Source organism: Montipora foliosa, chromosome 6, assembly GCF_036669935.1.
Source record: "Montipora foliosa isolate CH-2021 chromosome 6, ASM3666993v2, whole genome shotgun sequence".
In the NCBI taxonomy this organism is placed as follows: Eukaryota; Metazoa; Cnidaria; class Anthozoa; order Scleractinia; family Acroporidae; genus Montipora; species Montipora foliosa.
Window position 1 is genome coordinate 24751980 of NC_090874.1, and position 24823 is coordinate 24776802.

The 24823-nt window shown below is 39.7% G+C and overlaps 3 protein-coding genes across 4 annotated transcripts; all 3 read left to right on the forward strand.

The window, feature by feature from the left end:
• Positions 1 to 309: 309 nt before the first annotated feature.
• Positions 310 to 7895, forward strand: LOC138007027 (myb-like protein F). 2 transcript variants are annotated; one of them, XM_068853704.1, is made up of 5 exons: positions 310 to 655; positions 751 to 821; positions 1427 to 3613; positions 6132 to 6281; positions 6542 to 7895. In XM_068853704.1, the coding sequence occupies exons 2-5, from the start codon at positions 761 to 763 to the stop codon at positions 7033 to 7035; spliced, it is 2892 nt and encodes a 963-aa protein (XP_068709805.1). In that variant the 5' UTR covers positions 310 to 655; positions 751 to 760; the 3' UTR covers positions 7036 to 7895. The 2 variants fall into 2 exon arrangements, with proteins under 2 accessions (XP_068709805.1, XP_068709806.1); XM_068853705.1 differs by having other exon boundaries at positions 1427 to 2680.
• Positions 7896 to 7917: 22 nt separating this feature from the next.
• Positions 7918 to 21027, forward strand: LOC138007028 (uncharacterized). The gene is made up of 6 exons (XM_068853706.1): positions 7918 to 8170; positions 8599 to 8689; positions 13331 to 13501; positions 15994 to 16161; positions 17162 to 17278; positions 17777 to 21027. The coding sequence occupies exons 2-6, from the start codon at positions 8620 to 8622 to the stop codon at positions 18286 to 18288; spliced, it is 1038 nt and encodes a 345-aa protein (XP_068709807.1). The 5' UTR covers positions 7918 to 8170; positions 8599 to 8619; the 3' UTR covers positions 18289 to 21027.
• Positions 21028 to 21960: 933 nt separating this feature from the next.
• Positions 21961 to 24504, forward strand: LOC138008933 (uncharacterized). Its single transcript, XM_068856241.1, has 3 exons — positions 21961 to 22343; positions 22479 to 23364; positions 24167 to 24504. The coding sequence occupies exons 1-3, from the start codon at positions 22209 to 22211 to the stop codon at positions 24487 to 24489; spliced, it is 1344 nt and encodes a 447-aa protein (XP_068712342.1). The 5' UTR covers positions 21961 to 22208; the 3' UTR covers positions 24490 to 24504.
• Positions 24505 to 24823: the final 319 nt, after the last annotated feature.

The window sequence follows — 24823 nt, forward strand, 5'->3', positions numbered from 1 at the left end:
TCAAGGTTGATAAATGATTTTCTTCTTTGTTCTTGTCTCCCCAACACTGCTCTCGACAATGAACAGCCGATATACTGGGATCGGCTTAAATTAAACCGACTAAAGACACAGATTTGTTAAGCCAAAGCTGAAGTGTGCTTAAAACGATTTAGTTGTAGTATTCCACAGATATTCCAAGGGTCAGACAACTCTAAAAAATATGTCTGTAAGACAATACTTTATCTTGCTGACATTTTATAAAACGAGTTACTCCGGAATTGGACGAGTTCATCTCAATGAGGAAATCATGCGTTGTAGATGAATCAATTGATAACCTGCAACAGGAACATCAGTCGGTGACAAAGTCAAGGGACGTGAGATTCATGTCTTCAAAATTCCACATAAGGTTACCCGCCTTTGTGAAAATCTCTTTTCGAGATGTTACTCTGAAAAGCGTAATTAATGTCAAAAGCGATATTTCCAAAACAATTCGTTGAACTGAAATTCGGAGGCGGGAGGCGGAAGGCGGGAGCTTGTAACAAGCTCAATTAATTATTCATGGTTTCTCTGGCGAAGAAAAAGTAATTCATATAGTGGAAGACATCGCCATCACCAGAATGTTTCCCAAGCTATCTACAATGGGATAACGGAATCAATACTAATTATAATACCAAAGGTAAGTAAAATATTGTACAAACAGATATTTCATCCATTAAACCATGCAAGTAAGTATAGTTTTAATACTGGCTTCTCTTTATTTTCCCGCGGTAGATCGTTCAAGATGGCTCTTGTAACAGTGTCTGCCATGATTTTGCTAATGACTGGGCACAGCTGTCTTCATGGTAGGAAACATTGAACTCACGAGGTTTTACTGAAGTGAATGAAATATTTATTTCAGTAATAGTATTTTCTCCCGATTTTATAACATAATGGACAACCGCAAAAGGCCGGAAGTGTCTCACAATACCATAGTGTACAGGCATAATGGCAAACTAAATGCTATCATAACAACGTTTGAAATACACGAAGCTCTATCCTCTTTAAAACTCTTTCAATGCCAAAAGTGCTAATTATAGATTTTACTCTGTCTAAGGCCAGACAATTTTACTCTACAATGGTGCCCACCCTCGCGGGGCTTAAAAGGTTAAATAGCCTCGTGTGATCTTTTACAACTCAAGACCTACCCTTTATGATACTCTTAAAATGGTGATTCCGTCTTGACACTGATCGTCTGATACTAATTTCCGCGGGACCTTAGAATATAAGCCAAAACTTCTGAAATGAAGGTCACTTGAGTTAATAAATTGTATAAAGTATAACAAGGGGGCATGAGAGCACCCAGAAAATTGAGCAAAATAGTATTGGATTAGATCGGGCATGGTAACTGGATCTTCACGCTGTTTTCTAATGCAACGTTCGTTGAATAAGCCTTTCTTCTCTTTCTTAGTTACACCAAAGACAAGCAATGGAATCAAAGACTTCTATTTCTATGATCTCTTCACGGAAACAGGTGAAGACACTTCCGATGACCAGGAATACGATAATAACATACACCAGAAATCCTTAACTGATAGCAACAAGAAAGACGCAGATTACAGCCTTAAAAGCATGCCTGAATATCACATGGACACCAAAGCAGATTTTGAGGGAAATCAAGAAGCTATTGACTGGCTTATAAAAGATCCTAATGAATTTAACGTCAAGTCGTTTGTGGATAGTGATGAAATGGACGACGGAAACAGTTTAAAAGATCTCTCTCACATGCATGAAGAAGACGACAGTGATGGAGCGGGAAACGACGGTCATTCTTTACTAAATCGTCACAGCAACCACTGGGGTAATATAAATCATGGTATGTCAACAGTAGACACGAATACGCAACGAGTTAACCAAGCGTCGGAGTCTCTTTCAAATGAGATGAAGATTGAAAACGACAAGGAAAACAGAAACAGAGAAACATGGAGAGATCAAGTGGATAATGCTGACCCCGACGACTTCCCAGGTATTGAAAATATGAAAAAAAATAAAAAATCATGGGAAAATACTGGAGAGGATCTATACGACGGCCTTTATCATGAAACGCATATCCAAAATGGTTTAAAGAAAAGCTCCAGCGCAACTACTCTGAACAATCTCAACAGTAGGATACGAAATCAGGATGCAAAACTGATGGACGAAGTGGAAAGCTTTCAAAACACTGATAACTCCCTAAATTACGACGATTCTGATATTTTAGGTGACCTGGATGAACAAAGTGATCAAGGCGATTATTCTAAGGAAGAAACTCTACATTCGAACAAACAGAAAGCTGAGTATAGTGACGATGAAAGTGAAGGTGAACTTGAACGTGGAAATGACAGCTACCAAGATTACAGCAAGATTTCAAATTCAAATCCAGGAAAGAATAATCATCAGTACGATGAAGATCGTGGAAGTCAAAAATTTATAAATGAATACCCTCACACAAGCGCAACAAAATTTGATAAGGATAATGGTCGTGTAGGCAAAACTAACTCTGAAAGTGGCAAGGATCATGTCCAAAGCAAGAGTGAAAATGACGATTCAACTGACTCTTTCAAAGACATCAAGGAATTTAACGATGTTGAAGAAAGGAAACAGGATGAAGCTGCTGACAAAGGCACCAAAGAAAGCACGAAAGCTATTAACAGGGGACACAAGATTCCAAAAGTAAGGTACAAAGGTAAAAATAGCCATGACACGGGAAGGAAGGTTAAAAGCACCTATAAGCATAAAGCAGCAAACGAAGATAGTGATTATACAAGCAAAAGCATTAAAATTCAAAAAAAGGGAGATAAAAACAAAGAAATTAGGGAGAATGAAATCATTTCCATAAATAACAACGTTGACATTGGCAATGAAAATCGCCAGCAAGACCGAGAATACAACACGAAAGGTCACCACGAAAAGCACACAGCTTTGTACAACGAATCAACTGCAACCCTCCCTTCTAGTAAGGTGACTGGAAAACATCAAGAGAATCAAGAGGAAGGCTCATACAACAGTACTTTCTCACAAGACCATCAAATTACCTCCAAAAGCAAACACGGAAATCAGAATATTTCAAGCGATGTTATCGTAGACAATGGCAAAAGGGAAACAGGTGTTGAAGACGATATCAAAACTAAAGTCTCAGAGCAGAAATACAATGGAGAAGTTGCGATCGTTGAACAAGCTTTTCTTCCCCCTGAATCCAACGATAGCGATGAACAAAGTATGTTGTATAAAAAACTGAAAGAAATCGATTCAAAGTTAAAACGAATTTCACAAAAGAAACTGCGAGCTCTATCCGAAAGACCTCCGGTAGATGCAGGAATGAACGCACAGCTTCCAAGAGGAAAGAAGAACAGCAATGTTAGCTATGGAAATGCATCTACAGCAACTGGTGTCAGAAGAGATCAAGCAAACTATGCCCCTTCCACAAGCATTTACTCATCAGATGACCTCCTGAGGCTCCAAAGAATCGTGTCTTATTTGAGAGGAACGGCAATCACCAGATCCTCTCCCACAAAGGCCGCGCGATTTAGTCCAGCCAATCTGTCATTAAAAAGCCTTTACTATTATCCCATGCATCCAACACCTCAGGAGGAAAGTATTTCCATCACAGGAACAAAAGGTTAGATGATTCATGGCTACCATTGTTTCTAGCATGGGTGTAACGTTATCCGTGAGTATGTTTAAATAATTACTGACAAGAGAGTATAAAGGTAAGAGAGGTAATCCCTCATTTTAGCCCTGTTCCCATCGTAATCCCTCTTAAGTTATTTTTAGATCTCCTCCGAGATCCGGTTATTGCACGAGGGTAACTGATCGCCAATCATATGTCTTCATTTTAACGAAACGCGAATCACTGCGTGGGAATTCGCTCAGCGGTCAACATTGGTAGAAATGGGTACATATGATTGCCTATCAGTTAACCCTCGTGGGAATACCGGATCTCGCAGGAGATCTAAAAATAACTTAAGAGGGATTACGATGGGAATAGGGCCAATATGAGGGATTACTTCTCTCAACTTCAAAAGGCGGTCCTTTTTTGTAAGCAGGGAAATTATCAGGGGTAATTCCAAACAAGTTAAACCACACAATACTGCAGTGGCCGGGCGAACAGCACTGCAATATTAGTAAGATTGCACCCTGTTCGCAGCAATGTTTTTAATATTGCAGCAAACATTTTCAATTTTATTGGTTTATTGGTGCATATGTTACAGAATCGGTGTAATTTCAACTGACTGATTATAATCTTCGTTCCGCTTTTCCTCCAAGGCTTTTTCCCTTCATCCCCTCACTTTTCTTCTTTGTGTTTCGGTTCAACATCATTCTCAAACAGTTCGTCTTCATTTCCCTTGACTTCGATTTCAACTTTCTTAGGAAACGCTCCCTGCAAGATTTCACTTGCTTTTCGTTTAAGTGTTGTCGACGATATTTATATTTTTCTTACCTCATCAAATGATCGGTGACCTGCGGTTTGTACAATAACTTGTTCTGGTACACCGCTTTGGTACAACCGCGTGGCTCAACTTTGGCTAAGAGAATGATTTGTAAAATGCCCATCAATTCCTTATTTTTTCGTGATTTTCTTTATTACATTTTAGAAAGTTTCTCTTCCCAATTGCTTTTTTTATAATACCACACGTCCCCAGACTCAGTCTTTGAAACTCAAATTCCTGGCCATCCCTTAAAGCAAACTGAATGCCAAAACCCCAAACCAAGTATAGCAACGCAGCTCCGCGTTCTCGCTGACTCAAAAAAAAACAATTTCCTACAAATAGTTTTCTTATTCTTCCGTTATAAATTTAGTCTTTTTGACAACCATAACTACTTCTTTTGCAGCAATATCTTTCATTCAAAGCAGCAATATCTTTTCATTCAAAGCAGAATTTAAACTTCTAAATGAACAACCTTTGTTATCAATCAAAGTTACACAGTTTACCTTACATTACTCACGTAAAAATTTTTGAATGCTACCTATCATTTTCAGTCTTCACTGGATAATCTAGTCCGTCTTCTCTTCTGACTTTAGAAAAAAATCAGGCCAAGACAAAAGTACTCGTTACGAATTTTATTTAGGTTCTCGTTTATCAACCGCTTGCCACAATAAGTCTCTTTTAAGTACCCTCGTTTATCCCAACCCGCCACGCCTATTTTCAACGACTTGCCTTCTTGAAACGTCTCGCACTCGAGTGAGGATATTGACGTTCAAAATCTTTCCTTTTCTAAAGAAAGAGAAATACAAAAAAGAAAATAAGTTGTTCGCTTTAAAAATGGTCTTAATGAAATACAAAATTTAATTACCCTCAACGACAGTGGCACTCTTGGAACTCGAGCTTTGCGTTATGAAAATGAAAGATTCGTCTTCCGAAGAATCCTCCATCCAGCCTCAAGGCATGTATATCCAATCCAACCTACCCTTTATAATCAAAAACTCAAAATAACCAAATATAATATGTTTTATACTATGTAAATGTTGTTCTCATTGACCTTTTCGCCATTCAATTCAATAACACCGTTTTCACATGTAGGTGAAATACATGGTTGTCCCTCCCCCTCACAAGCCTGAATTTCTACCTCTAGTAGGCAATTCATGCCAGTTTCAAAGCTGCTGTACTTAAAAACGAATTTGGAAGCGACTGAAATCGCCGATATACATGCAATGCAGAGAGCGAACAAAAAGATGTTATGAGAGCCCTCAGCTGGCTGCAATATAACTCATATAACGCCGACTGCCTCAGTAATGATCTATTAACAAGAGGGTTTGGCAGGGGCTGCTCTTTACATGCTCCAAGAAACACCGACGTTTCGAATTTCAAGTTAGTTCACCATTGATAGCAAACTTACCATCAAACTAGTACGCAAATTTTGTGATGTCACTTGCTATCGTCCCGTCGTATGAAACTTTTTACTTGGTTGTAAGTTCCTGTGAATCTTCAAAACTTCCTCCCAACAAAATTAGTTCTTCCTTACTAATGTCACTGGCTGGCAAGTGAAGTTGCATGAAGGGGGTTAAAGGAGGAGGCTTCTTTCGAGGCCTATAAGGGCAAATCAAAGTCGCTGCTTTCCGGTAGTTTAAATATAAAAGTGCTAAGTTTAATAGACAAAACATGGGACTGGATTAAGTGGTACACATTGTTCTATAGATTCTACATTCAGCGAGTGGAACGACTGGTCAACATGCTCAGTGTCCTGTGGGAAAGGAATAACTGTAAGAGGACGTGTATGCCTTGTGTCGAAATGCTCTGAAAATGATTTGTTCCAGACAAAGCGCTGCAATCAGAGAATCTGTGCAGGTACATTATTCATTCTCAAGTAGATAAGCCCGCGCATTTCATCAAACAACTTGAACGGTCATTCCTCCTTACTAATTCTACGATCAGCTGACAGACAAAATCTTAAATCTATACTCCTAATATAATTTTACAGAGTACCTCCAAGTATTGTTCTCCTTTTTCGCTCCATGGCAATGAGTTATTTGGCTTTTAGCATGAGTCTATATTTGAAATAACATTTCAAACTGACTCCATTGTCTTTTTCTTGTGAAAACTCTAAGATGACTTGAAAAAAGAATCGCTACAAGAGCACAACAAGTTTAGACGCAAACACTTGTCGCCTCCGCTTCAGTGGTCAAATGCTTTGGCAAGAAAAGCTCAGCAGATTGCTGACACGCTGGCAACAAAGGACTTTCTCACTATAGATGATCTCCAAGAGCAGCAGGGAGAAAGTTTTGCACAAATAAAGCACACCAAAGAACATTTGGCTAAAAAAGCGATAGATAAATGGTACAGCGAGATTAACTCTTACAGCTTCTCATATCCACAAATAACTGGAAAGACAAGACATTTTGTGCAAATTGTATGGAAGGGAACAAAGGAGATGGGATTTGCCATCGCTAAAAATCCCACCGGAGACTACGCGTTCGTAGTTGCACTTTACGCTCCTTCAATTGACAGTAAGAAACATCTAGGACAAAATGTTCTTCGTCCTGGAGTTCAAAATGATTTGTACTCAACATTCAAAAGAAGACACGCGGATGAATTTTTATAGTATTTCCAAAAAAACATGTTTAAAGTGGGACTTCGACAAGCTCTATGCTAGTTTATTTTAGAATTATGTAACGTTTGTATAACCATAAAGAAACGTCAAATTTATACCCTTGCCTTGTTAAAAAGGATCTTCGATAATTGAAAGCTAAGGAATGAAACTATTAGAACATGGAGGGCGTCCTTTTTTTTTGTCCGAAAGACAAATTATGGGTTTTTTGCAACAAAATCACGATCAAAGCTTCTTTTGTTTCCAAGTGCGAAGAGTGCGAAGTTAGGTCTCCTATAAAACATAGCTCAGTCATGACAAGCTATTCAGGAGACAGAGACAGATCAGATTCTCGTTGATGCAGGTAACAGAGAACAAAGTGATTTTATTCCTTGGCCATTCAGACTCCAACCAACCAGAACACGAAACAAATTGACTTGCGTTTCTCTTTAAATAGGTAAGTGCCCCTTTACGGGGATGAGATGATGCATAAACACCCCAATCACAAACCCACATTCGACGCTAAGTAAAAAGCCTCAGATTATTACAGCAATACTATCTTTTTCATAAAACATCATTTCGAGATTTCAAATTGAAAATTTCACTAGCTCCTCGACTGATCATAGTTAATTTCGCATATCAGTAATCTTCTACGGCGTTTAGTATTTCAAGTTGTCCATCGCGCAGGGAGAAGATACGTGTTTATATGTTAATTTTTTTTTGTAAGGCGAACAAAACTTGTAGGTGCTACAATAACGAAATTTGCATGCTTAGAATAGCAAACACAAATTCTTACAATGAATAGTTATGACAAACTTTAATAAAGTCAAGTTGCTAACTGTATAATAGGATGGAATAATAAAACTTTCTTATCAACCGTGTTAATGAGGTGAGAGAATTACCTTGCTGGCAAAAAATAGATATCATCGGTAATCCCTCATCTGTGAAGAACAACCTGCTTTTCAACTCTTGCCATGGAAATCAAGAGGTCGGCAGATAAGGCCCTTTACTGGCTATCCACTCGAGTATCTATCATTCCATGGACTCTTTCCACGACTATGGGTTGTCGATAAGCAGCGATGATGTAATTAAGCTTGGCCTTTCGGCAAAGCACTTTATGACAAATAAAATGGAGTTGTGGTGAAAAAAGGTAAAGTATTGTTATCTTTCATGCTTTCTGTAATGTTTTATGAACTATTTATGCTTCCGTGAATCACTGCAAAAATTTCATTCCACAAATGGCACTGAAAAAGAAAATACCTTTCTGCCATTGTTTAGAGCGAATGACTTTTAGCGGTGATCAATGTTCCTTTTTGACAACAACAGTCAGTTTCAAAAGGCTACTTCCGAATTCAATTCCGATTCTTGTCAAAGCGACTGCTTTGATATTTTAACATTTACATATGAACCAAAACCCCATCAGAAAGAAAGACTGCACTTAAATGTTCTGCTTATATTATACAAGGGCAACTAAGTGTTTCTAAGCAAGATAATTCAATTAACTATTTTATAGTGAACCATACGTTGTAATTGTCTATTTAAAATGGACATGTTTATTTTCACTCTGCGGGTTTCTAGGTTGCATGACAGGGCAAGAAAATGGGCGACAGTCACCTCGTGTTTAAAGCCACTGGATTTCTTATGCTTTTTACAGTCCTAGTCGCAAATGGTAAGTTTTGTTTGCAAATCGACGTTAGCTTGGTCTGTTAGTGCTAACGATTGGTTAACAGTATCAAAATCTATCCGTTGTCATGGTATTTGACTCTGGTGAGCGCTAATCATGCCTTGAGCAAACAGAATGATAAAAGCTGGTTATGAAAACTCCTAAGGGAAAATTTACCAATCCAGGCTAACTTGAGTTACTTGACTTAAGGCTTTAGGTTCCCTGTGGAACATAGGGCCGCGAATCCAGACTAAACAGTGACAAAATCTTGTTCAGTTCACTAGTTGCTACAACTGGTGGGTCTTAATTAGAGACAGAACGCAAACTACGGTGACAAACATGAGGCGAAACAAACGCATAACTGAACTAAATTTTCAGCTCTTGCTGATCACGTAATCTCAACTGGTCACAACCCAAAATGGGACCAATTTAAAATTCTAGCCACTGAGAGGTCCGACCGACATTGTTCCATAAAAGAAACTCTTTTTATTCGTGATCTTCAGCCATCCTTTAATGAATACGTTAGCAGCGAAAAGTTGTATCTTTATTAATAAGTTTTACTGTTGTATTAAGTACATGCATTTACAGTGTATATATTTTCTCTTTTGTTTTCATTGTTTCTTCTACATCTTTGTAAAGTATTGTATTACCTCCTTTTGTTACTATCAATATTACCTCACAAGCTACTCAAATTACTGTTATACATTTCAAACATTTTAGCTAACGGATTCTGAAGATGTACGTTGAGACATACGAAACGTTAAGTCACTAAAAATTTGTTTCAGTTATGCGCTTGTTTAGCCTCATGTTTTCTAACCAAGCTTCGTTGGCCATAGACGAAAAGTATCTGCGATTTGGTGGGTCTTAAGTAGCTTTAAGTCACAAAACCTTACTACTATGTACAAACATCTTGATCAGAAGAATATCTGCACCACATTTTGCTATTCAATAGTGTCAAATTTAAGCCTGTCGAGAAGCAGAAATTCCGGTTTTCTTCTCATGGCCTAAAAATATCAACATTTGATTAAAAAAGACTAATTAGTATCCTTAAAGCCAATGCTAGGTCGATTGCTTGACACGAAATACATTCCTTAATTCTTATTTGCATTCTTATTTCTGTTATTGTAGTTATTATCATCATTATCTCCACTGCCACACCGATAACTGTTATTAAGCCGGGTTATCTCGATGGGTGCAACGCAGCAACCAGTTGCCCGAGAATACCCGCGGTGCTACAGCCTATTCCTTTTAACACAATCTTCAGCGTTCCATTACCTTTCTTAAAATTCCTGCAGTGCCCAGGAGCTTTAGCTTCTGTAAGAGCTTTACAGGCGTACTCACACCAATGCAACTGTGGTAGCTCTCCAGTCTCTTTGGGACAGTCCCAAAGCCTCCATCACCAGAGCCAATACCTTTGCTCTAGCCTTCCACATTTTCCCTGCCTCTCTTACTGAATCTTTATATTCGTTTTCTTCTTCCTATCCCTCACAGTAGTGTCAACCGGGACCGCTATACGGGTCCGCAAATGATACCAGGACCGCAAATGATCCCGGAACGCAAATGATTCCCATTTTGGACCGCAAATGATCCCGAAAAAAAAGGAAGGGATGGCATGGAGGGTGAAATGGTCTGGATAGTGAACAGCGCTTATTTTTATTAAAAATCACCTTAAATTATGGCTCACAACAGGTTTCTGCCTCATTATAGTTTTCCAGGAAGACTGAATTTTGTTTCTTATCACGTTGTTATAGATTTGCCACATTTAATTATGGAATACAAACACCAAAACCTAACTTGGACAAAATCTAAACTGATTATGACCAAGGGTCCGTTTCTCGAACCTGCGATCAGAGTCTCTTTCGATCTTCCTAGAAAAATCGGTCTGCCACAGGCCTCGATTCAGGGGCATTTTGTGTTGAGCAGGCATGTGTTAAAATATGGTGTCAGTCACGCGTGACCAGTAACTGCAAAAGCACGAAACGAAAACCAAACAGTCGGGGTATTCGAAAAACTCTGGCAAACACACGCAGGGTTCGAGAAACGGGCCCCTGGTCACAATCAGTCAAGAATTGCGCCCAAGTTAGTTTTTTGATGATTATATCCGATAATCAAATGTGCAAATTTTCTGGAAAAAACTATAATGAGGCAGAAACCTGTTGTGAGCCATGATTTAAAGTGATTAATAAAAATAAGCGCTCCTTACATTAATTCTCTATCCAGACCATTCAATCCTCTATGCCATTCCTTAATCACTTCTTTTTTTTCGGGATCATTCGCGTTCCGAGATCATTTACGGTGCAGTATGGGGATCATTTGCGGTCCTGGTATCATTTGCGGACCCGTACAACCGCTACATCAATGATTTGGCACCTCTGCTCTTTCCTATTATTAAACAACCACCATATGTGGTCTCCTTGCATTTTTTGTTATCATGGTCGCTCTTTATTGTTATAGTCCCATATGGATCGTTTTCACGTGACGTCATCATTTTCTATAATCCAAAACTAAAGAGTCACGAAAGTTTTTATCCTCATCAGGCATAAGAGGCGGTAAATTTGTATCCATTTGCAATTTTAAAGCTCAATAGCGTGTTTCGTTTGGAAACCAGAGCAGTGAATTTCTGAGTTATAGCGGTGCGTGACACGAGGGCACGATCGAGTTAATTGAGAAATATATATTTATCTCATGGTTTTGAGCCTTTTTAGAATTTAAAGCATTATGAAAAGTGCTTAGGTAAATAGCCGTTTGTTCATTACAGATGATCACTCGCCTAGATAGCCAAAGTAAGTAACAGATGTTGACACTATTTTCCAGCCGCCACATTGGTGCACAACGGGTGTACACCAACATGGCGTTTTCATACTGGGCTCTGTAAATTTCTGCGAAACATTTCGACGAATATCTGAAGTTTGGGGAAATGTACAGGCCTAAAACTTGGAGAAGTGTCTTCTTCATTTATCTTCTACAACATCACGAATTCTTGACTTTTTCCACTGGATGGTTTTCGATTTATTTTTTTATTGCTTGACTGAAGAATCTTATGATTTGTACAAGGAACTCCGATTTCCAATCGTCGCTTCTACAGAAGTTCCATCTTTATTTCGGGTTTTTTCTTAGCACCAAGGTTCTCTGTCACTACGATAACCCCTGCAGACATGAGGTTGTTCGTTGCTGTGATATTTCTTCAACACAAGGCAGATTTACTTTCCAGATCTCCATATAATGTTCTTCCTAAACCGCTTAAGCGGCGCCCTAGTAGTCTTATTCTTTCACTTTCACTTTCACTTTCACCAACGCCCATAATCCTGCAGTATATTTCTCGCTCATCACAAAAGAACCCTGCTTCTTGTCAAGGTGTTTTAGATGGTGCCTTCGGTACTGATTCTCTACTGACTTGCTGCCTCCCAAGCCCTGCTGACGGTTTTCGATTAGTTTTTGCGCTAGCCTAATGTCTCTGGTTGCAGTCCTGTATTGATTTCGTTCCTCTCTCTTCCACTTATTTGTTCTTGAGCTAGTGCCAGTTACACCAGGCGCTACGATGCTGTCATCGCTAGTCTCCATAGCAACTTCCTATTGGCGATTAATAGTTACTTTTCTCCTAAATTTTATTTCAGCAAACATTATACGTTCCTTAATTTTGCGGACCTGGGGCCCGTGTCTCGAAAGTCCCGAAACTTTACGGGCCATTTTCGGGTGTCACAATTCCCTTTGTATCTTAAGAACGCTCTCAACATAACATTGCATTGCTGTTCTATAATTTTATACGCTGCACCTTCCTCCAGGGCGGTACCCAGCAAAGCCGTTTTTTGGACGAGTCCAACATCGACGATCGTTCGTAGTTTTCCGATCCATTTGTTAAATTCCTTTAATTTGTCAATGTCCCAAGCGCACCAGTGACTAATGTAATTAGTACAACGTTCTGCCTCCTCCACATTTTAACCATTTGTCTCCTAAAAAGTTCGTGGTGCTTCTCCATTTTCTCGTATTCTCTCTCAACAACACGACTCTCTCCAGATTATCCCTCATCGATTATCAAGCATCTCCCACTTTTCTTTTCTCACTGCAATATCTGCTCTTCTGGCTTCTATGACGTGGTCACATTGTAAGTCCCAAGGCAGTTTCATTCTCTATGTTCAAACCACTTTTCCTCCTTTGGTAGATTATACTATTCACATCCTTTCCAAAGCACTATCTTGGCTACGTTGTGTCTACCTTTATATTCAGTTTCTGAGATACCTTTTACCATTATTCTTACTATTATTTTTTATCACTATTAACTTTAGCAACGTGTTGAAACATTTTGTTAGACGTAATGCGCTTCCTAACTCCTTGAACATGGGAAAGTGACTCAAACGAAAATTCGAAGCTCATGGCCTTATATAATTATTTCTATCTATTTATGAAATACCTTATCTCATTTTTGCATTCGTATTTGCCCCTAATATTATTTCTTTAAAGTTTAACAAGTTCGACATAAAGTCAGCGAGACGGGACGTTATTCTTATCGTTAACCTTTCCTTTAAACAAAATCCAGTCACCCAAGTCACATTGTCACATGATCGTACCTCCGTTTGTTGAATCATCTGCTCTCTGCTCTGCAATGTTGTAAGATTTGGCGTGCGACAGCTAATATTTGCATTCTTGCAGATCGCAACATCACAAAGATGAAACAGTTATCAACCATTGCAAATGCAACAAAGAAGACGATAGATGCTTTGATAAATACTGGAGTTGTGATAAATCAAAAACCCCAGCTTGTGAGTCAGATGGCAGGAAAAGGAGACAGAAGAATTGAGGTTCAACGGCCGGTAGTAGAGGGTAATATACCTGCATCTAAATGTCAGACATTTTGTCAATTGTAGAGGTAGCATGTGGCAAGATTTCAAGCTGAGGCTTCTGTAAGGTCTTTCGCGTTCAAATGAGTTTCGAAGGAGAGCAGATGTTTCTTTTCCCCCCGGACTCGCCAGTCCACAAGAAGCCTCTGCTTCGAAGATATAACGAACTGATTGCGACAAATTGCAGTCAAAGCTGATCAAATGTAAAAATTGTCCATAAATAACGGCTTTTGCTTCGCCGAAACACAAAAAGAAGAAATACAGTAGTCGCAAATGACGTAAAACAAGAAAAAGAACCAAGAGACAATACAGATAAAGTTCATTATGATTCCTCAGCTTTGTTTCTGTATTGGTAAAACAGAGACCTGTGAGCTGAGACCTGTGACCTGAGACCTGTGTTTTGTACCTGCCCTGAAAATCATAACACCACAGTCTCACACGGTCATCACTTCTTTCCATCCCTCAAACTGACATTTCCCTTTTCAGTCAACTTATACGACGTACAGTCTACTTTAGACTTCAGATCTACTTCAACGAAACAAAGATTTTAAACAAGTTGAGAAGATTCACAATAGGCGAGGCAAAGAGTTGAACCCGGATCGATGGCTTCACCTTGCAGTTTCCGACATCCACTAGACTAACGAGACAACCTCCCGGAAAATCGAATTTTTTAGACTATTGAAATAGTAGTACCCAGCAAAACAATTCAAAGTTAACCGTCTTCAACGGGGTTTTTAGACCTAAATACTGTAGATCAGTGTGGCATAACTTAGAAACGCTATTTCTTGTTGACCTAAAGCTGTAATTCCACCTGTTTTCATTCTTTTTAGAGCGGTAAGCTAGTCAATATTAACATGGGATATTGCGTCGTGTAATTGTAAGGGATGGAAATTAGTGTTGACCGTCTCACACATAATTTGTTGGCGAAGACTTTTTTCGAAAGTAATTCCAACTTCCCAAAGCAAGTGAGTTTTCGGCTGATCGCATCGTAAGTTAACCGCGCACTTTACGAAGACCTCGTGATGGATTGCAGAGGCAGTTAAACCAAGAAATTGTGAACTCTGGTATTTTCCAAATCAAATTGGGTGCGAAGTGAATGCAATACTTTGAACATTCGATCATACACGCAAGAAGTTTTATTAAAATTCTGGGGGTGTGATCATTCTCCATTCCAAGCTCTGTGTCGTGTTTTAAATTTTTAAAAAGAGCTTGTATGGCGAGTTTTAGTCCATACAGACCGGAAGGATTAGTGAAATAAATAAGCACTGATGTTGCATTTACTTGTCTTTTGTCTCTTTGTAATCGTTGTTTGGTAGTCTAGTGCCATTTTGTCCACTAATTCGCGAGATATCCTCAACTGAAGACCTATCCCTAAGAGAGAATTTAGGAAACGCTCACCAGTCGATTGGCCAAGCGAACCAGGAAATCGAGCCACAAATGTAGTTAAAATCCTTCAATCCGCCTCGGCCAGCGACATGCTCGAAGATTGTATCAAACATCCATTTTGGGGAATAGTCTCGATCCACTCTGCGAAGGAAAATTTGCCACAAAATTTCAATTTTGCCCTCTGAAAATATCCTTGCGACGATCAGCCGTGGACCCATAACGGTCAATTCGTGACAAGTAACTGCTCCCTTAGTACAAATTTTTCCCTTCACCCCTTCCCGGACTTCAGGAACGTGAGGTTTCACCCAAAGAATTTTGCCAAATCCAGAGAGGTGTGGAGGGAAAGATTTGTACTAAGGGAGCAGTTATTTGTCACCAATTGGCCGTTTGGGTGCACGGCTGATCGTCACAAGGATGTTGACAGAGGGCGAAATTGAAATTTTACAAAGCTAGGTAGCTCTTTAAATTCAAAACATAACAAAGAGCTTGCACCACCTGTGCATTTACTTCTTCAAACGAACGAAAAGAGATGCAATTTTTCGGACGTAAAGTTGAGAGAGATTTCCTTAGCAATCAATGAACCACGCTACAAGAGCCGCAATACGAAAGTAATTGTAAACAAAAAGATTCTTTTCGGAAATCAAACTGTAGAGTTTTGTACATGAAATTTTAACCCCAATAACGCGCCAAAAATTTCACAGCTCGCGGCTAAGGAAGGAAAATTATAGCAGTTGTGAACTGAAGTTGTCGGATACTGGGCAAAATACTGTACAAAGGAGCATAAACACATCTCGTAATATACTTGAATCGCGTAAACTGCCGAGAATCACAACGAGACATTTTTTCAACCAAAGCAAATTTCAGTATCCGGTGCCATGCATGATGACAATTAGGAAACTCAAAATGCTGTATTTTTACAAACAAAAACCTTACAGAACTGGTAACTTGCAAAAATATTTGATTATAGGTCAACTTCAACCACGTATCGATTTCGGTTTTAGACTTTGATAACATCACTGTGACACAACACATTTTACATAAATGGACCGCCAATCGAAATACCAGCTGTCAATGTTTTCCCCTTTGCAGATGGTTCTGACGAAGGACGCGAATATGAAGAGATAGGTGATGATGCTCCAGCCACAGATATGTTGAGCGAAGTCAGAGGCAAAGAGAGACACAAAGAGGAGATATTTGACACGATGAAACAGTATAAAACTGACGATAAATATGACAATCAAGATGGCAGGCAACCAGGTGGGTTAGTTTTTGGTTCCCTACTCCGCTTTGGGAGGCGCAGTGGCCTCATGGTTAGTGTGCTTAACTCCGAATCGAGTGGTCCTGGTTCGGGTCCTGACCGGGGACATTGTGTTGTTTTCTTGGGCAAGACACTTTACTCCCACGGTGCCTCTCTCAACCCAGGTGTATAGTTAAATGGGTACCGGCGAAATGCTGGAGGTAACCCTGCGGGGGACTGGCATCCCATCCAGGGGGGAGTAAAAAAAAATACTCCTAGTCGCTTCATGCCACAGAAACCGGGATAAGCTCCGGCTCTGATGGCTCATAAACAGACTTTACTTCTCTTTTTTTTTCTTTTACTCTGCTCCGGGTACTCTGGTTTTTCCCCTGTCCTAAAAACCAACGTTTGATGTGATTTGAGTTTATTTCAATGTACAGTGTTCCCAATTAGAGCCTGAGCGCCAGAAGACTTGACACTTGAAAAACCTCCATCATCATCATCATCATTATTATTATAAGTGTAGGTTACAATCAGAAATGGAGTTTTTTTTAATTGTCATTTGACAGGGGTATTTTATGGTTTTCCCGTAAATATGACATCGGCATATACTACAACGGGAAAGTCCTCTGTTTGAAAATTTAGTAATTTACCACTCATCACTGAGTCAATTGTCTGAAGCCCGGTTACGTCGAAATGGCATCAAAGCATCGTTGACCGCTTTTAGTCCTAACTGAATATAGCCTAGTAACCACAGCACTAAAAAAATGGAAAAGGCAATTGAAATTTGTGTATTCGTAGAAGGGGTCATGTCTGAAATCAACAGGTGAGGTCTTGATCGAAGCATACCCACTTTCGAACCAGTTTTCCATTGCAACGGTTTAGTTTCTAGCCCATGTTACGAATCTCCAGAGCAGTGATCGAAACGTCATCGTTTCCGACTTCTTTTCTCTGCTTATGTCCCGTATCAACCAGTTACAATATGAAAATGAGTTCATAAATACTTCTACTTTGCAACAGTTTCTCAGGTTTTTGGGAAAGAAATAAACAAAGAAAAGAACAAAGGCTTGCTTGAGGCTGCTCTTTCCGATGACGATAAACAAACAGGGAACAATAACGATGACTCTATAGCGGAAGGTAAGTGCACTCAACAATGATTCATTGTGAATGTGAATATGCATGATACATCATTGGCGTGATTCCTTTTTCCACGTGTGAATTATATTTATACCTGTGGTTGGGAGTATATCACTGGACAAGAAAGTGGCAACTGAACAAACGAAATTGTGAAACACACTTAACACACTTCTGAGAACAAAACACTAATTACCTGTAGCGTCAAAACTTTTAAGTAAAAGCTAGGCCCGTGTTTTATTTACTTTGATGCGATTATGCAACAAGAGCTAACGTTAGGACAAGACGATTTACGACATAAAAGACAACTGTAGGCTTGCTTCCGGGTCGTGTCGCTATAAGCTAGATTTACAGCTGCAAATACGTTGAATTTTCTCATAGTAATAAGGAACAGCAGTTGCTGGAGTGATACCTCTGGTATTACTTAAATAGCTAAACTCAAAAGTAAAAGATTTGGGAAGCTTGCGTGAAAAAAAATGGTGCTTTGTTGTCTCAAAACAGACGCAGTTTTTCAAGAAGCACTCTTGGCTCACAATAGATTCAGAGCTTTTCACCACGTCCTTCCTCTTCAGTGGAATGCTACATTGGCCGAACAAGCTCAAAATACAGCTGAGTCAGTTGCTGGGGACCCATCTACATTTCAAGGAGAGCCGGACGGGGAAAACATTGCACAAATATGGCATGACCTCCAAAGAGCACCACTTAAGGCCACTACCATATGGTACGCCGAAAAAAAAACCTACAGCTTTTCTTACCCAGTGCTGAACGACAGTGTAAAACATTTCACGCAAATGATTTGGAAAGGCACAACTCAGTTAGGAATGGGAGCAGCGCCAAGCCCAAGCGGCAAGTACGTCATCGTCGTGGCACTGTATCGTCCTGTTGGAAATGACATTCACCGCCTCAGAGATAACGTACAGAAACCCGGGCCAGAGAAAGATGTGTACGCGACAATAAAGACAAAAATTTCCAAACCATACGATTACAGAATGGAAAAACAAAACAAATCATGAGGGATTCACATACTACAAGGTTGAAAACAACGATCGGTAAAAGGCAACACAATTTCAAAAAAAGTTAGAACATTAATAATAATAATATAGTAATAATAATAATAATAATAATAATAATGATAATAATAATAATAATAATAATAATTGTACTACTGAGTAATAGTAATAGTAATTGTGCTGCAGTCTAAACTTACAAGCGGTGCAAGAGTCGTTGAATACATTTGAACCTTTTTGTTACTGATCATATTCTGCAAATGAATGAGCAGGGGATCTAGGGGGAGGGTGTAGGGGGAGCCCCCGAACCCCCCTGGCTTTCAACTGGTATTCTGCCAAAAAAAAAAGTCTCCAGTCAGCTTACGCCATTCCTTAGTGGTGCACCCCCTCCTAAAAAAAATCCTGGACGCGCCCCTGATGAGGAAATGCTAATGGACAATCTATTTGTGTATGGAACAATACATTTTGCATTGAAAGTGATGGCAAAAATTAACCGAAGAGAATCCGAGTGCTTCTTTGCAGAATCAAACCTATCGCCTTCCTATTACTAGATCTTATACCCTTCGACTGAGCCATAAGACAATCGTGGAAGCAAGGACATTGAGCAAGGTTCTGGTGAAAATTGATCCGCTTCACTGCTATGACTCAAATTGTCGAAATGCTGCATTCTCCCCGTTGTTAAATGTTCACCCCGGTAAAGAAAAATGACTCGCGTGGACAATTTGAAGAAATTTCAGCCCAATTTCAGCCCAAGCAGTACAGCAAGATAATTGCGGTAACCTGGACCTACAATCAGTGAAAAATTCATTTGGGACACTTACATTCAAATGAAGCAATTTCTTACTTCTGGACTTTCACACCCCCCCCCCCCCCCCCTCCCCACCCCTTCATTCAATGTTTGACTGAAATGTAAGATTTTCCAAACAGCACGAACCGTCCTTACTGAACTAGCGTTCACACAACATTAAATGAGGGGGGGGGGGGGGGGGAAGGGAAAATCGTTGAATTAGTCCTAGAAATAAGATCAAGGAGGCTCGAAAGCGTTTTTCGTTGCTATAGTGTTTGCGAAACGATGAAAGATACCAAAGAAGGATATTTCACAGTGTAGGCAAAGTATTCATCTCTTTGCTACTCTATTGTTGGGTAATACGTAACCGCACTTATGACGTAATATTGGTTACCATGGCAACACAACAGGTCCACAAAAAGTCCCTCTACATTTCAGTTTTTAAAAATTATCTGCAAAACTAAGTGGGCGCCCTACCGTTTTCGTTTCTTTGCTGGAAATCTTCCTAAATTCTTTAACTTATTAGAGAGTATGACAAAACGTTATCCAGTAGAATTTAAGATACATCCAAAGGGGGTCTCATAGTATACAGAAAATTGTTCTAGATATCTTTCCCCGAAACGTTTTTATTTGAAGTGCCATCGTGAATGAAAACAATCAAGATAGGTCACTGCGCAAAATTTCGAGATAAAGACAAATGTTTTCCGGTCCGCGCGATTTTACGCCGTATTTTGACATCAGGTTTGTTGCGCGCGCTACTTTTGATAGAAATTTGATTCATTCAGCTGACGCGTGTTTATTAGTTATGGCGTGTGTAAGTTACGAGCGCGCGCAGCTAAAACCCCTTTCGAGCCTCCTTAGTAATAGAAGTTGTCGTAAGATTTTCTTTAAACTTTTCTCGATTGTTCCCTACATTATAGTGACTCGAAATGTGCAATTAAAAAAATAGGTCACCAAGCTCGTTTGGGAGATATAACTTGCTCAAGTTACTCATTTAATCATTGCGGCTTCATCTATCAAGGATCAAGGACAAGTTTGTTTCATCGGTTCACGATACCGTTTGCAGGAACAGGAAGCACAGCTTTGACGTGATTCTTGAAATAACAAAACAGGTGTATTTTATTGTTCAAAAGGAATAATTTAATTTTTGTTTTATGGTACAGGCACACTTTATGAAAAGGCACTGACTACAAATATTCCTCGGATGCGTGACCTCGAGGAGACAATTTTGTGTCCTCAAGTGATGGCTACGAATACTTTTTTCCCTGTAACGTTATCTGACGTAAATTTCTTTAAATTCTTTTAAAGCACAAAGAGCGGGAGTAAGAGAATAAATTTATGCCAAGAAAAAGAGAGAAGAGAAAACAGAAAGCAAACCGAGCTCGACCCCTCGACAAGACGTCTCCCCGATAGCGCGGTTTCACTTTCACTCTCGGGCTGGAATAATTATCACTTTAGCATCAGCAAGGCTTTCACTCGACAGTTTTTTGCGAGAGTCTAAAACGCTTTCCGTTCTGCTCTTTAGTGCTGTGCTCTGAAGTTGGCCATTCTTCTTTCTAGCGAGCTTTCCCTTACGAAAGACCGCCATTTTGAAATGTTTTTGGCCACGTTCGATATATCAGTATTCCGCATGGCTACGTGTCGTTATGGTTAAATTTAAACATCGTTTTGTTTAGGAACCTCCCTTGAGACTTGTGATACAAAGAAAATAAAGCTGAGCCGTGAAATTTGATCATAAAGCCTATTAGCCATGCCTGAATACGAACATGGCCAACGCTGTGTTACGCGCAGAACAGGATGCACAGTGCAATACTAGGGAATCACCTTAAGGTGGCTCCATATGGTTATTCCCTGTTCATTTGGCGCGCGATAGTATTCACTATCCCGGGGATTTTCGCATTCGTCTTAATCACATTTCTCTGAAGTCTATCGAAATAGACTTCTTAAAGACAGAACTACTCTTTTCAACCATCACTGTTAAATTAACGGAGTTTAACATGGAATAATAACTCTCTAAAGATAGCTTGCTTACAGCGATTTTTTTTTGTTTTTATTTTGATTTTCCTCCATTCCTTTTGGTGAAAATTTCCTAAACTTTGACATTACATGTGAGTCAAGAGGAATCTTCTGAAGGCCAAAAAAATAGGGTTTACAAAGGTGGTTTCGTCGCTTTTAGCGAATTTGTGTTTTTTACCTTTTTTCAATCGCACAGCATACGTCACAGAATTGGAATTTGCCAAGATCGCCATTTGAGCATGCGTGAAATTTCCGACCTCGTGCACTCGTTAAGTGCACTCGTGCGCGTACCTCTCTCTGAATGAGATCTAATGTTTACCTAAGCGAAAAAATAAATGGAATTTGGTCGAGAGCTCAACCTCGAGCTCTTCGCAAAAAGGGTCAAAGTTTGGAGGAGTATCCTCTTCACTTGGCCTACTAATATGGGAATCCCCCTTTGGCGATTTTTGCTTGTTTTCCGTAGCGTTCAAGACTCCAAGGACGGCTGTGTCCCTCGATCCATGGTTGTTAGAATCGGATAAGTTGTTTAGAACAGTGGGAAATGATTTTCTTTTAACTTGACCTTCTGTTGGACTCCAAAGAATTTTCAGCCTTCTCACGCATTGGTAAATACGGAGCCCTGTTAGTGCCACCCGGGTGTGCGTATACTTTTTATTTACTTCTGGTGAGACTTTTTTACTTTGGGCGTGACTCTTGTTTTTATTTGTGTCAGTGGCGCGACTTTTTTTATTTGGCGCGACTTTTTTTACTTGGCGCGACTTTTCTTAATTTGGCGCGACTTTTTTTATTTGGCGCGACTTTTTTTGTTTGGCGCGACTTTTTTTATATGGCGCGACTTTTTTTGTTTGGCGCGACTTTTATATCTGGCCAGGAGCCATAATCGGGGATGGAGACCGTAAGTATTGGGATCCGCGCGGAACCATGATATGGGACAATTTTTCTATTTTTAGAACAAATTGCGCCATCCTGACGTCATATATCTGCGCGGACTCACGCACAATTCGTGGGTTCTCGCGTGGATGTTGTCCTCTTGCGTAATCAAATGGCGTGATAATAAAATGGCGGGCGAAAGTTGCGATTTTGTACAGTGATGCCAGGGGATAACAGCTGTGAATAAATTGATATGGAAGTCGATAGCTCTGTTAAAAGAGCAAATGATTTAAATTTGGAAGAAGTCAGCTCAGCCACACAACAAAAGAGAGTGAAAACGGTGTTTAAGACACTCTGGGATGACACGAACAGTGAGAAACCCTTTCAGGTACGTGGTACGCAAGTCGATTAATTAAATTTGTTGCTTTTAGTTTAATTCACGGCATCGGTTTTCACGCTCTTTCCCGGGCTTTCTGGACTAAAATAAATTAATTAACACCCAATATACTTCAATTATGTGCAGGTTGGTAAGCTTAACCTTCGTGAACACATTCTTGCCAAGAGCAACGAATTAAGATCTCTTGAAGCCATCGCGTCAGATCTCCAGGATCCCAGAGTAGAGGCTCGTGTCGAGGTGGTGGAAAGAAGTGGAAAGCCATCCCTGGTTGTCGTCAAGAAACGGAAAGCCTCTCTCTCTGACGACGTGCCTTTTGACGACGTGAGACTCGTTGTTGATGCAAATGGTGAATATCGTTTGTTTGTGTACCACTTTGAGCTCGTAAGAAGGGGCACAATTAATATTAATCAGCCGGGACAACTGAGAAATGCAATAAACGAAGTCGTCGAGAATCGTCCTTGTCCTGGAGTGGACACTAGGATAACTGGCCAGCAGGATTATCTGTCCTCAGAAGTAGAAGAACAGACCCTTCCTTGGCACAGAGTTTTGTCAAGAAATTGCGCGCGATTGATAAAAAATGCCCAATGTGAGAGTGGAAGAAAGTGTCGATGTTGCTACAAAACAGAACAAAAACTGTCAGAACGCTTAAACCAAAAGAAGTCTCTGACTGAAGAAGACGTAAGGAGCAGACAATCTGTGTCATCCAAAGTTCGCTTCTCTTGCCTCAGTCCAAAGAGCCAAAGTAAGCGATTGAAAAATATGCGGCAATCAAGGAAAAACATGACAAAGCAGGTCAAACGGTACAGAAAGAAGTTCTCTGTTTTAATATCTGATACACATAGCTCTGACTTGGACAAATTGATGGAGCGAGTTGAATCTACACCCATGGGAAGAAAGGAATTTGAAAAATGTGTGGCAGAAGCTGATAGTTTACGACCCGGTGCAGGGCAAGTCTTGCGTGAGATATGGGATTCGGACAAAGTGAATTTCCGAAAAGATCAGGCAAAAAACGGTAAGTTTTAGAAGGTGTGTAATTTGATCTACATGCTTCAGGATACTCCGAAATGCAAAATTGTAAATTGGTCAGAAGATGATAAGAAATTAAGTAAGAGGAATTATCAGTAATTTTGCGTGATAATCAGTAACCAAATAACTTAAGGGGCTGTGTGAAGGATACGGGAAGAGAAAAGTTCACACTTTGGCACAAATATATCTGATCATCCCTGGTGTGTTTTATAAACTTCACTGTTCCAGACCACCACCCTCGCCCCCCTCCTCTCTTCCCCTGCATAGGGCTTTGTATTTCTCACTTAGGGTGTTCGGGCGAATGTCAGAGGAAAAGAGGAGAAATATAAATAATTTCTGTACTTTTTAAATGTGTTGTATCTTTCAAGAGGGTTAAATAGCTTGGGCCAGGCCACTGGTCCCCTTCAAGGGTTTAGTCACAATTTCTTACATACTTCCCTCTCCGTTTTATATGGAAGTCCTCTCAGGTGTTCAAGAACACTAATAATTTTATCAATAAGAAATGCTTTTAGTTACTCTACAGACATGTATGTACAATGCTTTTTCCTCTAGGCCCAATCCATCTCATGATCACAAGGGATTCTGTTACAAACTATTCTTGCATTAAATTTTGAAATCCTGTATTACCCAGATATTTAGATGTGTTGATTTAGTAATCAGGCAATTGCTTTGGTTTTGGTTATACCACAATTTGAGGTTAGCTGAGAAGTCTAATTGGTAAGTAAACTGGTTTGATTTTGGTTTTACGACACTCAGCTTAAAACTGTTCTATACACGTTCTATTAAAGGATATGGACATCGATCTAATCGTTGGACTCAGGCGACTTGGCGAGTGGCTCTTGCTATTTATGCACGCTGCCCGGTCCTGTTTGATGACCTCAAGAAGCTGGACATTCTCCAGCTTCCATGCAGGAGATCCTTGGAGAGGGTAATGGCAAAGAGAACAGTAGAGGAAGGTATCCATGAAGAAAGAATCATCGAGCAACTCACTTTGTTTAATCAATTTAAAACCACTGCAGTCCTTAGTGGAAGACCAGAGCCACTGGGAGTTGGAGAACTCTTGCTTGATGAGACAAAGGTGAATAGAGGGTATTCCCTTTGCTTATCATAACAGCCATATTGGTGTATCTGTATTTAAGTTTTACTATATCTTCCTTAATGTTTGGTACATCTACATGCATATACATGGCAATCATCAATGATGTTATTTGAATCATTATAGGGCTCATTGCAGATCATGAAGTAATATAACCTATTTAAATTTTAAATGTACCTGATAAGCTGAGTACAGCTCTCAATAAAAAGATCAAAGACCTCTTCAAGCTGTCACTTTGGTTATTCTTTTGTTATATTACTTACTATTGTTTTTCAGTAAAAACGAGACTTGTCATATTATATAAGGCAAGCTGACGTTGCCCTAAGTATAAACTATCACAAAGAGACCA

Coding starts and splice junctions, on each gene's coding strand:
- LOC138007027 (XM_068853704.1), top strand. CDS start 761: ATGGCTCTTGTAACAGTGTCTGCCATGATTTTGCTAATGACTGGGCAC. Junction 822..1,426: donor TGGGCACAGCTGTCTTCATG/GTAGGAAACATT, acceptor TCTCTTTCTTAG/TTACACCAAAGACAAGCAAT. Junction 3,614..6,131: donor TTCCATCACAGGAACAAAAG/GTTAGATGATTC, acceptor ATTGTTCTATAG/ATTCTACATTCAGCGAGTGG.
- LOC138008933 (XM_068856241.1), top strand. CDS start 22,209: ATGGAAGTCGATAGCTCTGTTAAAAGAGCAAATGATTTAAATTTGGAA. Junction 22,344..22,478: donor ACAGTGAGAAACCCTTTCAG/GTACGTGGTACG, acceptor AATTATGTGCAG/GTTGGTAAGCTTAACCTTCG. Junction 23,365..24,166: donor AAAAGATCAGGCAAAAAACG/GTAAGTTTTAGA, acceptor GTTCTATTAAAG/GATATGGACATCGATCTAAT.
- LOC138007028 (XM_068853706.1), top strand. CDS start 8,620: ATGGGCGACAGTCACCTCGTGTTTAAAGCCACTGGATTTCTTATGCTT. Junction 8,690..13,330: donor TACAGTCCTAGTCGCAAATG/GTAAGTTTTGTT, acceptor GCATTCTTGCAG/ATCGCAACATCACAAAGATG. Junction 17,279..17,776: donor CGATGACTCTATAGCGGAAG/GTAAGTGCACTC, acceptor GTCTCAAAACAG/ACGCAGTTTTTCAAGAAGCA.